Below are 13,382 nucleotides of genomic sequence, written 5' to 3'. Positions count from 1 at the left end.
AGTGCGAGTATATAAGGAAGTGCAAGGTTCAGCGGTCGGTTTAAAAAATTGTGAATTCGACTCTCACACAGAACAGCTTGACTCATTTTGACAAAAATAGTTAAAACATGGATAAATGAAATTAAATCAAATGTTTGTGCCAATTATTGTTATCAGACACGTGTGGTTATTGTTGTCAACTACATATAATGTCATTTATTAATATATACTATAACTAAAATCAGTGTTATTGTAGCTATTGACATTACTGCCTCTCCCTCTGTTTATGTATCATTTTGTCATGTGGATTACTGTAGATTTATTATGTTGACCTGTTCTATACGGCATGTATTGCACATCTGTCCATCCTGGAAGAGGGATCCCTCCTCAGTTGCTCTTCCTGAGGTTTTTTTTTCAGTTTTGTCCCCTTTAAGTTTTTTGGGGGAGAGTTTTTCCTTATCTGCCACGAAGGTCCAAGGACAGAGGCAAACTGTGATCTGAAATAGTGGGCTTTATAAATAAAACTGAACTGAAAAAAACTGCATTCACTTGAGACAGTCATTAGACTTTTTTTTATTGACTTTTAAAGCCTAGTATTTATAAAATTGAATTTAAGACATTTTGAAACATTCAAGGGACCTGCAGACACCCTGTTCAAATGAGTTACATGAAAATGTAGAATAGTCATCACTGACATCTAAAATCTGCAATCGGCAAGAAACCTTAAGGAACTTTGAAATTAAATGTTTAAATCACTGCAAGCTGTGACTGACAAGCCTGCCTGATGTACTTTGATCTAGATACTGTATTGAAGGCGTAGCCTTCCAGTCCAAAGAGGAAGAAGCCTGCACGTACAACATGCAGGTTTTGACCCCTATCATGGTTGCGTATATAAAAAATTACTCAAGCAAGCAAAACCTGTTTTAGGACTTCAGCTCAGGAAGGTTCTTGATAACTCTTTCACTTAACTTTCACTTTGTGTCCCCCAGAAACATACTGTAACATACCACTGACAGCCTTATCTTCTATAATGTTTGTTATATCAAAAGAGTTCACAAGGATGCCAATGATAATGTGCCATCGAGCATTTCATCACAGAGCAAAGGCAGGAAATATAAAAATATATTTGACAGAATACATACAAAATTGGCTTCAATTCAAACCAAAGGGGAAACAGTCAGTGGTCATCGTGAAACAGGAACAAAATCAGATACAGAGCCTTTCAGTGTTCGTTTGGAAAAACCTTTACATTACAGTTTACAGCAAAGCAAAGTGAACGCTAATAACGTTCATTTATGTACACAATAACTGCATTGGTTATATTGCTTTCATAATTCATAAGATAAAGACATGAAGAAAAGCAGCTTACACTGTGTTGAATTGATTGAATATCAATAAAAAAAGCTGCAAACATTAAACAAACCTTCAAATAAATAACATTTAATCTCCCTACACTCACTGGAATCTGTTTTGAGTCATTACAGGTGGAGTGTGGCACTTCATTCCAGGATTTTTTTTTTTTTCCATTTATTGCTCCGTCCCTCTGTCTAACAGCTCCAAGGCTGCACCGGACTCCATTCTCCTGGAGAGATATTGTTCAAGGATTTCATCAATTACATTACACTCATAATTCACTTGGTCCAGGTCTAGAGCGGGGACGTCGCGGACGAGAAGGCGTCCGATGTTGTGCCTCAGCTTGATCAAACTGAGGGGAGGAGAGAAACAGAGCAATCAGGTTGATGAGTTCATTAATCAGATAAATCAGTTACTGATCATTTATGCAACATGAAAGGAAAGCGATTTTCCAACAATCCAACCTTCTGGATGTATCCGAGGTCAAATCTGTGCCACCGTTTGCCATCGCTCCCCTCTCCTCTGGATCTGTTTGTGCTGTAGAATCAGTCACTCTGCGTGGAGTTGTGCTTCCATTTTGTGCGTTTTCCCTTTGCTGCTGCAGACTCAACCTGAGCTCTTCACACTGGGCTGCCAGGTTTGCCCTCTCCTCCTCAAGACTCTCCATCTGGTGGCAGAGCACGCAGTGAAGCCCAGGAGGAAAGAACACGAATAACAGAGGTACATTAGTACATTAGGCAGAAGACATAACCATACAACCTTACAGCTCATGTGGTGATAATACTGTGTAGCAACATAATCTCAGCTCAAAAGGCCACTTTATAGCTTTTCAGTGCTTCAACCTCTATCAAAGCTATAGCACTTACTGCTTTGTGCCACAGAGATTCACTGTTGCCCCAAAACTATTATAATCAGTGTGTCACACTGTTGGCTGACACGTAACTTCATTGCAGTCGAAATGGGCACTGTAGTGTATTATGTACCAATCCCACATGCGCTGGTCTGCAACTGTAAACACTCACTTGAGCACTGAATCTGCAGCTGAAAATAGTTCCTAGCAAACTCACTGTTTATCATTATTATTATTTATAAGGAAATTAAAGACCAGTCTTTTACTTCAAGCTCAAAATACAGCTGGAACACTGACCTGTGAGAGCAGTTCATCCCTCTCCTGGTTTCTTTGATCCAGCTCCCGCATCAGACAGTCGACTTGCACTGCAATGTCATCAATGTCCTTTTCCTCACCTTGGGCAGTACCGGGCTTGGTCTCAGTGGCTGCCAGTGAAAGCTCTTTCTCCTTAATCAGCTCATCGACTTTCTGTTTGGCCTTCTCAAACAGGCTTTTATAGTCCTCCCCAACCTCGCTTCCCTCCGTCTGACAGGCCTGGTGAGAACACTCCTTCTTTACATTGGTCAGAGACAGCTCCCGCAGCCTGCTCTCCATGTCCGACAGTTGGCAGGTGAGTTTATGGACCTGCTCTTTAAAGGAGTCTCTCTCCTCAGCTGTAGCCTGCATAAGCTCTAGGAGGTGGTCTTGCTGTTCCTGTACTTCAGTCACACTGGGGAGGTTAACTGGAGAGTTGCAGGCATTTTCACAGGAAGGTCCAGCATCTCCGTCATTATCCAGGTGATCTGTCACTCTGTTCTGCAAGGTCTGCTTTCCGTGATTCTCACTGTGAGCGTCTCCGCTCTCTTCCTTAATTACACTTTGCTCATCGTTGCAGACACCGACACCAACATCTGACGTCCGTTCTCTGCCGTTCTTACTAGATGCACTCTGCTCTGCTCTCTCCTCCCTTTCAGTTAGACTTCGGTCCTCCTCTTCCTTCTTCACTTTGGTTACTTCTGTCTGCGTGGTGATGCTGGCCACGACTGGAGGGGGTGCTGGGGAGGGACTAGTTCCCACAGCTGCCGACCCTGCAGAGCCCGTTCCTGCAACGTCTGTCGTCGAGGCGTCGTCCACAGCAGCATCATCGGTGCACTCCAACAGCATGCCGACGTTAGCATCACTCTGCTCTTGCTCTGTCTTTACCTTACTCAAATCAAAGCTTGTCTTCTTTGGCTTGGGAGTACTGACAGTCTCCAAGATGAAAATGTCATCATCAGTGTCATCGTCATCATCATCAATGAGCAGTGATGGGGAGCTCGGTGGGTTCACATCCACCGACGTATTTGTGTTGCCCCGATGGAAGCCATTAATTTTAGGTCTTTTGGGTGTCGTTTGTGGAGAAATAGGCTGTGCTCTTTTTCCCCTGCAGTGCACAAAAAGCTCATTTATTATGCATCTTAAACAAAGTGAAACGGATATTTATTAGCTTGCAAACAACACTGAAACATACCTCAGGGGGCCTGTCGACAGCGAGCATACACTAGAAATAATTGGAAGACCACTGCTACTGGAAGGACTGCAAGCTGGAGAGAAAGAAAACAGATTCAATTCAATTGTATTTCTAAAGCCCAATTTCACAAATCACAATTTGCCTCAGAGAGCTTTACAGCATACAACATCCCTCTGTCTTTGGACCCTTAAAGAAGATAAGAAAAAACTCTCAATCTCTCAAACACACACTGTCTCTCTCACACATACGGACACACACACAAGGAGCTTTTCTTTTTTACCAGCTTGTGAAAGTGTTGATATCAGAGGGGAGGATTCAGCCCTCACAGCACCCCCATGTGGAGTATTAAAACTACTCTTTGGGGTAGTGGGAGTGGATGGGGAATGGACAATCTGTCAACAAGAACAACAAAAAGAAAACACAAAAATGTGTTTTGTTAATTTGTCATTAGTAATATTTCTACACCATATCCACCTTCTGAAACTTAATTATTTAAACTCCTGTTTACACAATCTTTATGTTTAGTAAAATGGAATCAACTCAAATCATCACTCCCGACCTGCTGCTTTCTCTGGGCTGGTGACTGCCGAGCGAGATTAGCCAAGCGCTGCATTTCCTGCCGCTTTCTTTCCTCCTCAGCCTGGGAAAAAAGTGCAATTAATCAGAGGTGGGAGCAACTCATTGTTATGCAAGGCACAAGTAAGTCTCAAGTCCTAAACTTTGAGTTTTGAGTCCTAAACAAGTCATAATGCGCTCTTCACCCAATGTAATGCCATTTTAAGAACAGAGTATTCATATTAAAGTTACATTTACATGACATTTGGCATTTAACTTTTTTTGGGACAAGGACCCCTAAACTGATACACCTCAGGTCACAGACCCAATTTAACCAATTTAAAAAAGATTTTGCTTCAGTGACTTCCTGCCGAAAACGTTTCAGGCCACAAATCTATTGGTGCCAACTACAATCGTGGAGATAACTGTGGAGGAAGTGAAACCTGTGGTCGGAATAGTCACTCTTATGACTCTTACTCACATCATTCTCACTTCTGTGGTAAATTATTTGGTATAAAATGACTGTTCCTCATTTTCTGGGGAACCCCATGAACTCCCTCAAGGACCCTTGAGACCAGATGCAAAAACTGTGCGTATATTCAAAGACAGAAAGGTCCATACAAATTCTTTTCCTCAATCATTGTAGAGCTGGGCGCACATGCACAAGTCATTTCCACACAGCCATAAATGAATGTAGAAATGTTCTTAAACATCCGTTTGTATGTCAATAGCTGTGCTCTTCCACCATTTATTAGACATGACAATGAAAAGAACAGCAAATAAAGTGCAGTTTCACTGATCATGTCGCTTTGGCAGGTCCTTCAACGGTGTCAGAACAGCACCACTGTGGACATTTGTAGTGTCCACACCACTTATTCATCACGTGCTTCTGTAAACTATCATCATGCTTCACAGTTCATAACATTAAACAATCATTAACAGGGCGATAAGAGCTTGAATGTCAATGAAAAGAATGATAAACCATAAATCTTTTTTTATACATGTGCCTTTAATTGACATTGTACAGAACGTTGTGCACCTTGGAAAAATAACAACATGATCACTGACACTGGCAAACAACCTGAAAACTATGATGTATCATAAGGTTACATATCTAACTTTTTATTTAATATTTGACCCCATATTATCTGCAGCTGTCTCAGCTAAAACTATGTGTACACATGGTCGAAACTAGGCGTAGGGTGCACATTCTTCCTTGATCAATACTAGTTAATGTGTGGGAGAAGGCGTATGCAGTATTCAGTCAGTGATCTTCGAACATACTTTTATCAGAGAGCATTGATTTCATTTTTAATTTATTTAGACTGTCTTTTATTTCCTGTGTTTTTAGATACCAAAATGTTTTTATCAGTTCATATAAAAGTTGTTTTCATGTCTTGCCTGTTAAATTATTGACATGTAAAGCACTTTGTAACTCAGTTTTGAAAAGCGCTTTATAAATAAATATTATTATTATTATTATTATAATAAATCAGAACCACAGCAAATTGAATTTTGGGTGTTCCTGTCCTGTCTTGTTGTATTTAACTCATCTCATGATGAAAACATATCTATAACATTCACTTGCCAAATTGGCTTGGTCAAGTCAAGTTGCAAGTCTTTTTAAATTTTGTCAGGTTGAGTCTAAAGTCATCAAATGTGTGACTCAAGTCCAAGTCATGTGACTTAATCAAGTGTTAATTTTTACCGAATCAAAAACCAATACTATCAGAAAAAGAACTATTTACTCCAAATCGTGCAGAGGTGTTAAAAGCAGAAAAATGGCAGCATACATATGATGTGTCCTTACCTTTTGTCTTTCCCTCTCTAGTTTCATTTTGTCTTTCTTCTCTCTGTAAAAAAAAAAAAAATCACAGTTTAATTGATCTTATTTTAACAGCTAGTACAACAATGTGCAACTCTTATATATTTTTGGGCAAAAGTTGTGGCAATGTTTGTAATTGCAACGGGACTCACTGCTGTTTATAGGTCTTGCGGTACGAAGGTTGATCATCATCAGAGTCCACAGGCTCCTGTTCTACCTGGCAGCTCCTGGAAGGGCAAATTAGAGAGAGATTAAAAATGTCCACTGAGTCTGAGCAAAGTTTGGGGTGAGACTTTGAGACTTTTTTTTTTTTTTTTATTAAACGCCTTGATATAAATAATGTGTCTGTGTTTTGGGTGTTTCCAGTTATCAATACACATTACAATGTGGCAAAAGTTGGGTGAGCATTTCTGTTGAAGCCCAGCGTTTATGTTAAATGATGTTTTGCAGAGGGTATCAGTCTGGGCTGGGAAGCTGTTGTCTAATTCTGACCTAACATTCATTTAAGCTGATCAAATATGTGGTTAAGAAAATTAGTATTTTTTTGTCTTTATTTAATCACATCTGATTATGATTACTGTAGTGACATGTTTTTCAATAATGCTCTAGTTACCTGAACTGAGGATCGGGGTTCATACGGCAGAACCATTTATCTGGCAGCTTGGCGACGTCGATCCCATCGGGGAGTTTGCGCCAGCGCAAACAGTCATCGCACTGCACCCAGTTTTGATCTGGTCGCTTCCTGAAGACAGAGACAAGTATCAGAGCATGTTAGGAGCCAACATCGTCAAACAATTAAACATACAGAATACATGACATCAGTACTGCTAAATGTACTAACATGGTATCTTCCACTGGTGTGTCGCTGTTTGGATTCTCTTTGTTTCTGCTGAAGCGGATTTCATTCCAGTACTCTTCCAGTTTGGTCCCCAGACTGGTTATAGTTTTCCTGTGCCAAGAAATTAAGAACTTCAGACTTGTGCGTTTCTTGCCCAACACTGACAAATAAATACAGTAATAAAATTGAGGCTATAAAAATATTTTTTGTGTGTAAGATTCAAACTGACAGACACACATTTAGACCTTAAAGGGAAACTTAAGTATTTTTAAACCTGGACCCTATTTTCCCATGTTTTTGTGTGTAAAGCCTAATTTCCACCAAACACTTTTCGGTATGGTACCTTTGGAACCAAAGTAACCCTTCAGACATGGCACCTGGACCCTAGCGTTTCCACCGCAAAAAGTACTCTTTCATGTGGGCGGGGTTGTTGTCACACTGCTCTGTCCAGCACTCACTGTATTTCCTCCTTTATCAGTCTGCCACTTGTTTATCGTCCTGCATCGTTCTCTCTTAATACTGATCCAATTTTAATAACTGTGGACTCCATTAGTAAGTTAGACACACAAAAAAGGAAACGGTCCAAACTGAGAAATACTCAATTTATCCTTTATCCTCGGTGCATTACCTGTACTTATCTGTCTCATTAAAGCTCTGTTTGTTGTGAGTTGGATCCAGAAAGTCACACTCAATCACCCCGATGACCCCGACACCTTTGTTGTTGGCCTGCAAAAAGCAAAGGTTCAGATACATGAACGCTGGATGATAACATTTAGAAACCCTTGAAAACATATGTCACCACAACAACACACACTCACCTTGAGCTGGCAGCCCACACGTTCGTAGGGTTTGATGAGCCGATTCTTGTGATACATCATAATGCCATACTGGTCTTTACTTTTGGTGTTATAACCAAAAGTGATAGGAATGCGTTTGGTCTGATACAACATTTAAGGAAAACTCAAAAGCAGAGATATGAACACTTTCTGTGCAAAAACAAAATGTGACAAATTCAAATCATTTATCGTTCCTTAACACATGTTCTAAACTAGAAAAAAAGCCCCAAATTAAGAACCTGTGATGAAAGGATACCAAGAAAGTGGGCCTGTAGTGGTCCTTTCTGACGCAGGCCAAGCTCTTAGCAATGAGCTGAGATTTTACTTTTTGACCACGTATGATGATCTGCATCCGAGGCTTCAGGTAGAGAATACTGCAATACGCCTAGGCCCATTAAAAACACAAGTTTTGGTCTTGACTTTTGGTGCTTGTGTCCATAACATTACAGAATTTGTAACTGTTTGTGGATAAGGCATTTAAAATGATGCCAGTAAGGTGTAATACAGTCATTAAGTACCATTAGAAGACATATATATTAACACTTATTACCCGCAGTGAGTAAAAACTCTCAGGAATGTATGAAGTAACCCTGTCTGGTTGTTGAGATGTGTCATTCATTGTCTCGTAGACATCAGATGGAATCCGGATATCGTAACGGTCCCTTTCAAAATCAAACTCTGTTGTTCCAGAGGAAGAGCTGTTGACAACAGAAATAGGTCTTTAAGTTATGTGGTCTCCTTCAGGCTGACATTGGGGATTCTTGAATCACAGAGAAAGACATGAACAAAACTATTTGTTCATGTCAAATTGCAAAAGGAAAGATGACTAGATTCGTCCTGAAAGTTAGTACAGTGTTGACACATTTTCTTTTTCCTGATCATTGTAAAAATCTAGGGCACATACACCAGCACTTGGTCTCTGAAATAAAACATACACATGTACATATGAACAGCAGACAGACCTGCGGAGATTCCAGATGATGATCCGTGTGCCAGTTTTCCCTGTAGAGTTGGAAGTGAGGGCATCGATCTCACGGAGCAGTTCCTCCTGTGTCTTGAAAGGGGAATAGAGCAGGATGTCCTGCAGACTGGCTTTGTGCTCCTCTCTGACACTGAGTAAAGCTGAAGTTAAGGAAAACTTGCACAGGACACATGGAAACATGACTGTCTGGTAGTGATGCACAGGTCAGGGTTTACATTTCATTCATTTACATGATGCTACATGCCTTAACGCAGTAGATAAAGGATATACTTGTTATTTTCTCTCTGTTCAAAGCAGACAATAGGTACACTTATTTGGTTAGCACCGATCTTTTCCAGGTAGGTCTGAGAGAGCATCCCAACGCATGACACATTCTTTGACTTGGAAAACACGATGGCGTCTCTGCCAAGACGCATGGATCCAGACTTGAAACCATTGCCGTACATGCCAATCGGCTTGACACCCTTTACAGGGATCTTGTCACTGTACCCAAAGCTTGAGGAGGAAAAATGCATATAGTTCATGGTGAGTATGTGAATCACATTATGGTTCATACATAACTCTAGCAGCATGTACAACATTTGTTTTTAAAGCTTTTATAGGGGGTTCACACCCAGCGTGAAGCGAGTGTTTCATGCAGCGTGATTACAAACAAAGTCAATCTAAAGGCAAAAAGATGCAAAAGGGAAGTGTTGAGCTATTTGCACAAGTTGGAAATTTTCAATTTGCATGACAAATTCACGTGCTGCTGTGTCGCCATGCCTATCGTTGAGATCTTTTTCTGATGTTACAGAGAATCAGAGATGGAGCACAAACTTGTTGTTGCTGTCTTTGGGCACCTGGAGCTCTACAACTCAACATCAGTACTGTACAGAGACGGAGCAAAGAAGGAGAGGGTGCTCGGAAATTAGTGAGCGAAGCCATTGCACTACATGATAAGTTCAGAAAACATGTATTTGTGAATTGTGTAAGCTGCTTTGCTGAGTTGCTTCTGCTGAGCAAAATGGTCTCTGAGTAATAAAAGTGGATCTTTTATTGTGGAAAGTAAATGAGGGAAGGAGTGAAGTGATAATGCACGGCAGGGGACATGCTGGTTCACAGCATGGAGCCTCTGTGTTTACCATGTTGACATCTCTTGATTCCAACTATTGGCTGTACTTAACTCTGAACCAAGTTAGCCGTTATCTGCCTTCCCCAGTTATTTAGCACAACCATTAGCACAGCTGTGGCATAAATTTGCTTCACGTTCAGTGTGATCTCACCATTAGGCAATGGTCATTACGATGTATGCCAGTATTGGCAGTACAACATCAACATCAAGTAAGGCACTACTCAGTTTGCCATAATTTCCAAAGAAATACCAAGCACCAGTGTCGTACCTGAGCATCTTGTGCATCGTTTCATTGTCTAGCCCATTTCCATTATCCATAAAGCTGAGACAGTCTTGTCCTTGGACCACAGTCTTATCAATCCAGAACTGTTTGGCGTTGACATCTGGATCATATGCATTATCTGTCAAAAGAAACAACTTTTTAGGGTTCATAAAATCTCAACCTCCAGCATTTAAAGTACTCAAATTCAAGTGATGTATAAATGTAAGGACAAGATCTACTCAAGATCTTTTGGCTCCATTATGAATGTGGCATCGACACGTAAAAAACAGGCTTATCAGGGTGAAGACGTATTCTGCATGACATTTTGGTGACTGCTTAATAAACTGCACCTCCCTTTTTATTGCACTGCAAAGGAGGACTGAACAAATAATAAGCCTCTTGAGACAGCTTTTAATGCTACAGGAATCTCAGTGATACCAGGGAAAGAGTGTATGTGCCACAAAATGATCCACAGAGCTCCTAAATAACAAAACAAACATATATAGCAAACTGAAACATTTAATCAGAGAACAATTACAATAAATTTAAATTTTAAAGGCCAGTCCCAGCACTCTTTTGAAACAATATTTATGGCTGCATTTACCTCAACATCTTAGTGAAGCATCAGCTCTATGAACGCCATCCTCACTCTCCACTTGAGCTCATCATTATTTAAAAGCTTTCACATATCAGTGAGAGAGGTGACTTCGGCATACATTAATAACAGATAAGGCTACAGCAAAAACTCAAATGAACACTGTTTAGGGCAGCATTTTCACTTTGGACTGAGTTTTGATCAGATTTAAATTATAATCTGAAATATGATGGTTTTTAAATGTACAATTTAAGGGGCATTTTATTTAATTAAAGTTGTCCATAAATACATTAACAAATTAATCCTTTTGCATTTTTTGAAATATTCATTCAGCCTTGACACCAGTGCAGTTACAATACCATTTCATCAAAGGTCATATAGATGTTGGTATTTGAGTCAGACTCTTTTGATGTTATCTTTCGGTGTTACATCAGAGCAGGTAACAACATTGGGTGTGGTTAAATACATTGACTAGAACTATCACTATGCAAAACAAAATCCCAAGGAATGAAGTCTATAGAAGAGCAGTGTTAAATTTAAATGAATTTAAATGTTTGCTGCAAGTTTGTTTGGTGACAAGAATCTTGTCATGAATTACTAAAAAAAAAAAAAAAAAGATTCATCTCCATTTAATGGAAATCTGTCCTGGTGACAGAATAAAATAATCCAAGCTGCTTTTTAATGCAGTTAAACATTGCTAGATTGATTCAAAGTAGAACATACAGTACACATAGGGATCATCATTATATCATGCAGGTCATCTGGGGACATCAGTAGTACGCAGTGAAATAGAAACTTAAGGAAGACAGCTTGTTTTACATGCAAGTACAACAGTGTGGGGATGACTCACCTATGAGCTCAGCTATAGCGCTGAAAGGCCAGGTGTGGCTGGTGGAATTGGTATGGAGAAACTTGGGACAAAGCTGCAAGTAAAGGAAATTATTAATAATACAATAAATGCATCAAAGTGGCCTTTTTTTCACATAATGTGTCCTTAAGCTTAGTCAATGCAGTTAAATGAGGAAAGTCTGAGAAACTGTTTTACCGAAACTACAGAGTGTGTTGCACTTGTCAGTATCTTACTAATGAGGCTTGTTTTTATTTTGAATAGTGACAAACAATGAATGTTGCTCGACTGGCAGAACCTGCCTTACGGGGAGTTTAAATTGTTTATTAAAACAGGATAACCTGATCAGGGCTAATTTGTACAAAATGACTCAAATTTTGGTCTTAAATGTGTCACATTTTTATGACAAAATAATGTTACATTGTTGCTGGTTTTGTACCTAGAAACCTCTTGCTGTGAGGTGATGGTGCTACTGCACAACCATGCCACCCAGCCTTCTGGGTGGGGCCTTTCTGCATGGAGGTGGTATGTTTCTCTGGGTTCTCTAGCTTCCTCTTGCAGCCCAAAGACATGCAGGTTAGGTTAACTAGTGACTCTAAATTGCCCACAGTTGTGAATATGTCTGTCTCTATGTGTCAGCCCTGTGATAGCCCGTCAACCTGTCCAGGGTGTACCCCACCTCTCACTCAGTTTCAGCTGGGACAGGCTCCAGCCCCCTATGACACTGTACCAGGATATGCAGTTAAGGATAATGACTGAATGAATGTTTCTGGTTTTCTTGTGGGATTCAACCTAAACATGAAACATTTTCTAAAAGGTTTATGCAAGTCTATTTAGAATAATCTGCCATTGCTGTGTTTCTTATTTACTGTTGTGCTTTCATACTAAAAAGTATTTCTTAGCCATACCAATATTCACTTGGGTTCAAACCTTTGAATCCAATTAGTCTGCTGAGTTCTAGCTGACTGAAACTTGATAATGGAACTGGAGACGCAGTGTAAGGAGTTGATAATAATGCCTCATATCAGGCAACATCAATGTAATAGTTCACTTTTGACAATTTAGATAGCTGTGGATTATAGTGACAAACTCTGGAGGTACTGATCTGACACCTGAGTCTTACCACGTGTGTTTATAAATGGAAAATTATTCGGGCTTCTTATTTATTTTTATTTATTTTTTTACTTTCACTTGACACAGTGTTGACAGAGATGGTAAAAGAAAGAGGGCCGGATGTCGTGCAATAAAACCCCCAGTCACAGGATGCCCAACCAACATCTTCAATAGACGCCTTTATGCAAACATACCAGCCCATGTGATATAGTATTTTGTTTTCACAAATGTAATGAAAGCAGCGTGTACAGTTATACAGTGTCATGTGACGGGTGACAACAGTCATATCGTGAATACAAAGTTAATGCCTGTTTGATTGTTTTAAGTGGACTAACAAAAGAGACGAGACATTAATAGTGAACTGGCGAACCGGAGGTCACCATTAGCCTTAAAAAACCTCCTGCCCTGACGTGAAATTCACAGACAACGCTGCTACGGGAGCAATAATAAAGCGTTAGACGCTGATTAACGTCACTAACGTTCACTTCTTAGCCAACACCGATAAATGCGACCACATGGCTCTGTGGAGTCTGTTTAAACACAACATGTCTTATGAAACAGTTTATTACGCGTACAATATATTCAACCGCTAAAAATCAAAAAAGCAAATGAAAAAAAATTCTACGAACCGTACTCAGTGGAACCCCACGGTCTGTTTGCGCCGCCATTTTTCTGTCAATAGGTAGAGTAGGAGGACCCGGAAGTGAAGTCGACCCCGGCTTGGTCAATGTAGTTCAAGACAGCATG

The 13,382-nt window shown here is 40.0% G+C and overlaps 1 protein-coding gene across 1 annotated transcript; it reads right to left on the bottom strand.

Annotated features, from left to right (window-relative positions):
- Nucleotides 1-528: 528 nt before the first annotated feature.
- On the bottom strand, nt 529-13,382 carry morc3a (MORC family CW-type zinc finger 3a). Its single transcript, XM_049594426.1, has 19 exons — nt 13,265-13,382; nt 11,526-11,598; nt 10,087-10,219; nt 8,976-9,202; nt 8,688-8,841; nt 8,276-8,423; nt 7,982-8,110; nt 7,708-7,827; nt 7,518-7,615; nt 6,893-7,000; nt 6,665-6,793; nt 6,204-6,278; nt 6,037-6,079; nt 4,231-4,311; nt 3,952-4,063; nt 3,672-3,744; nt 2,480-3,584; nt 1,797-1,999; nt 529-1,684 (listed from the first exon to the last, which is right to left on the bottom strand). Exons 1-19 carry the CDS (start codon nt 13,301-13,303, stop codon nt 1,507-1,509), a joined length of 3,228 nt encoding a protein of 1,075 aa, XP_049450383.1. The 5' UTR covers nt 13,304-13,382; the 3' UTR covers nt 529-1,506.

The sequence above is a fragment of the Epinephelus fuscoguttatus genome, linkage group LG13 (genome assembly GCF_011397635.1).
Source record: "Epinephelus fuscoguttatus linkage group LG13, E.fuscoguttatus.final_Chr_v1".
In the NCBI taxonomy this organism is placed as follows: Eukaryota; Metazoa; Chordata; class Actinopteri; order Perciformes; family Serranidae; genus Epinephelus; species Epinephelus fuscoguttatus.
Note: the sequence above shows the minus strand (reverse complement) of the source record. Positions and strands in the feature narration are given on the sequence as shown.

Coding starts and splice junctions, on each gene's coding strand:
- morc3a (XM_049594426.1), bottom strand. CDS start 13,303: ATGGCGGCGCAAACAGACCGTGGGGTTCCACTGAGTACG. Junction 10,220..11,525: donor CGCTATAGCTGAGCTCATAG/GTGAGTCATCCC, acceptor TTCTTTTGACAG/ATAATGCATATGATCCAGAT. Junction 2,000..2,479: donor GGGATGAACTGCTCTCACAG/GTCAGTGTTCCA, acceptor CTCTGCCACCAG/ATGGAGAGTCTTGAGGAGGA.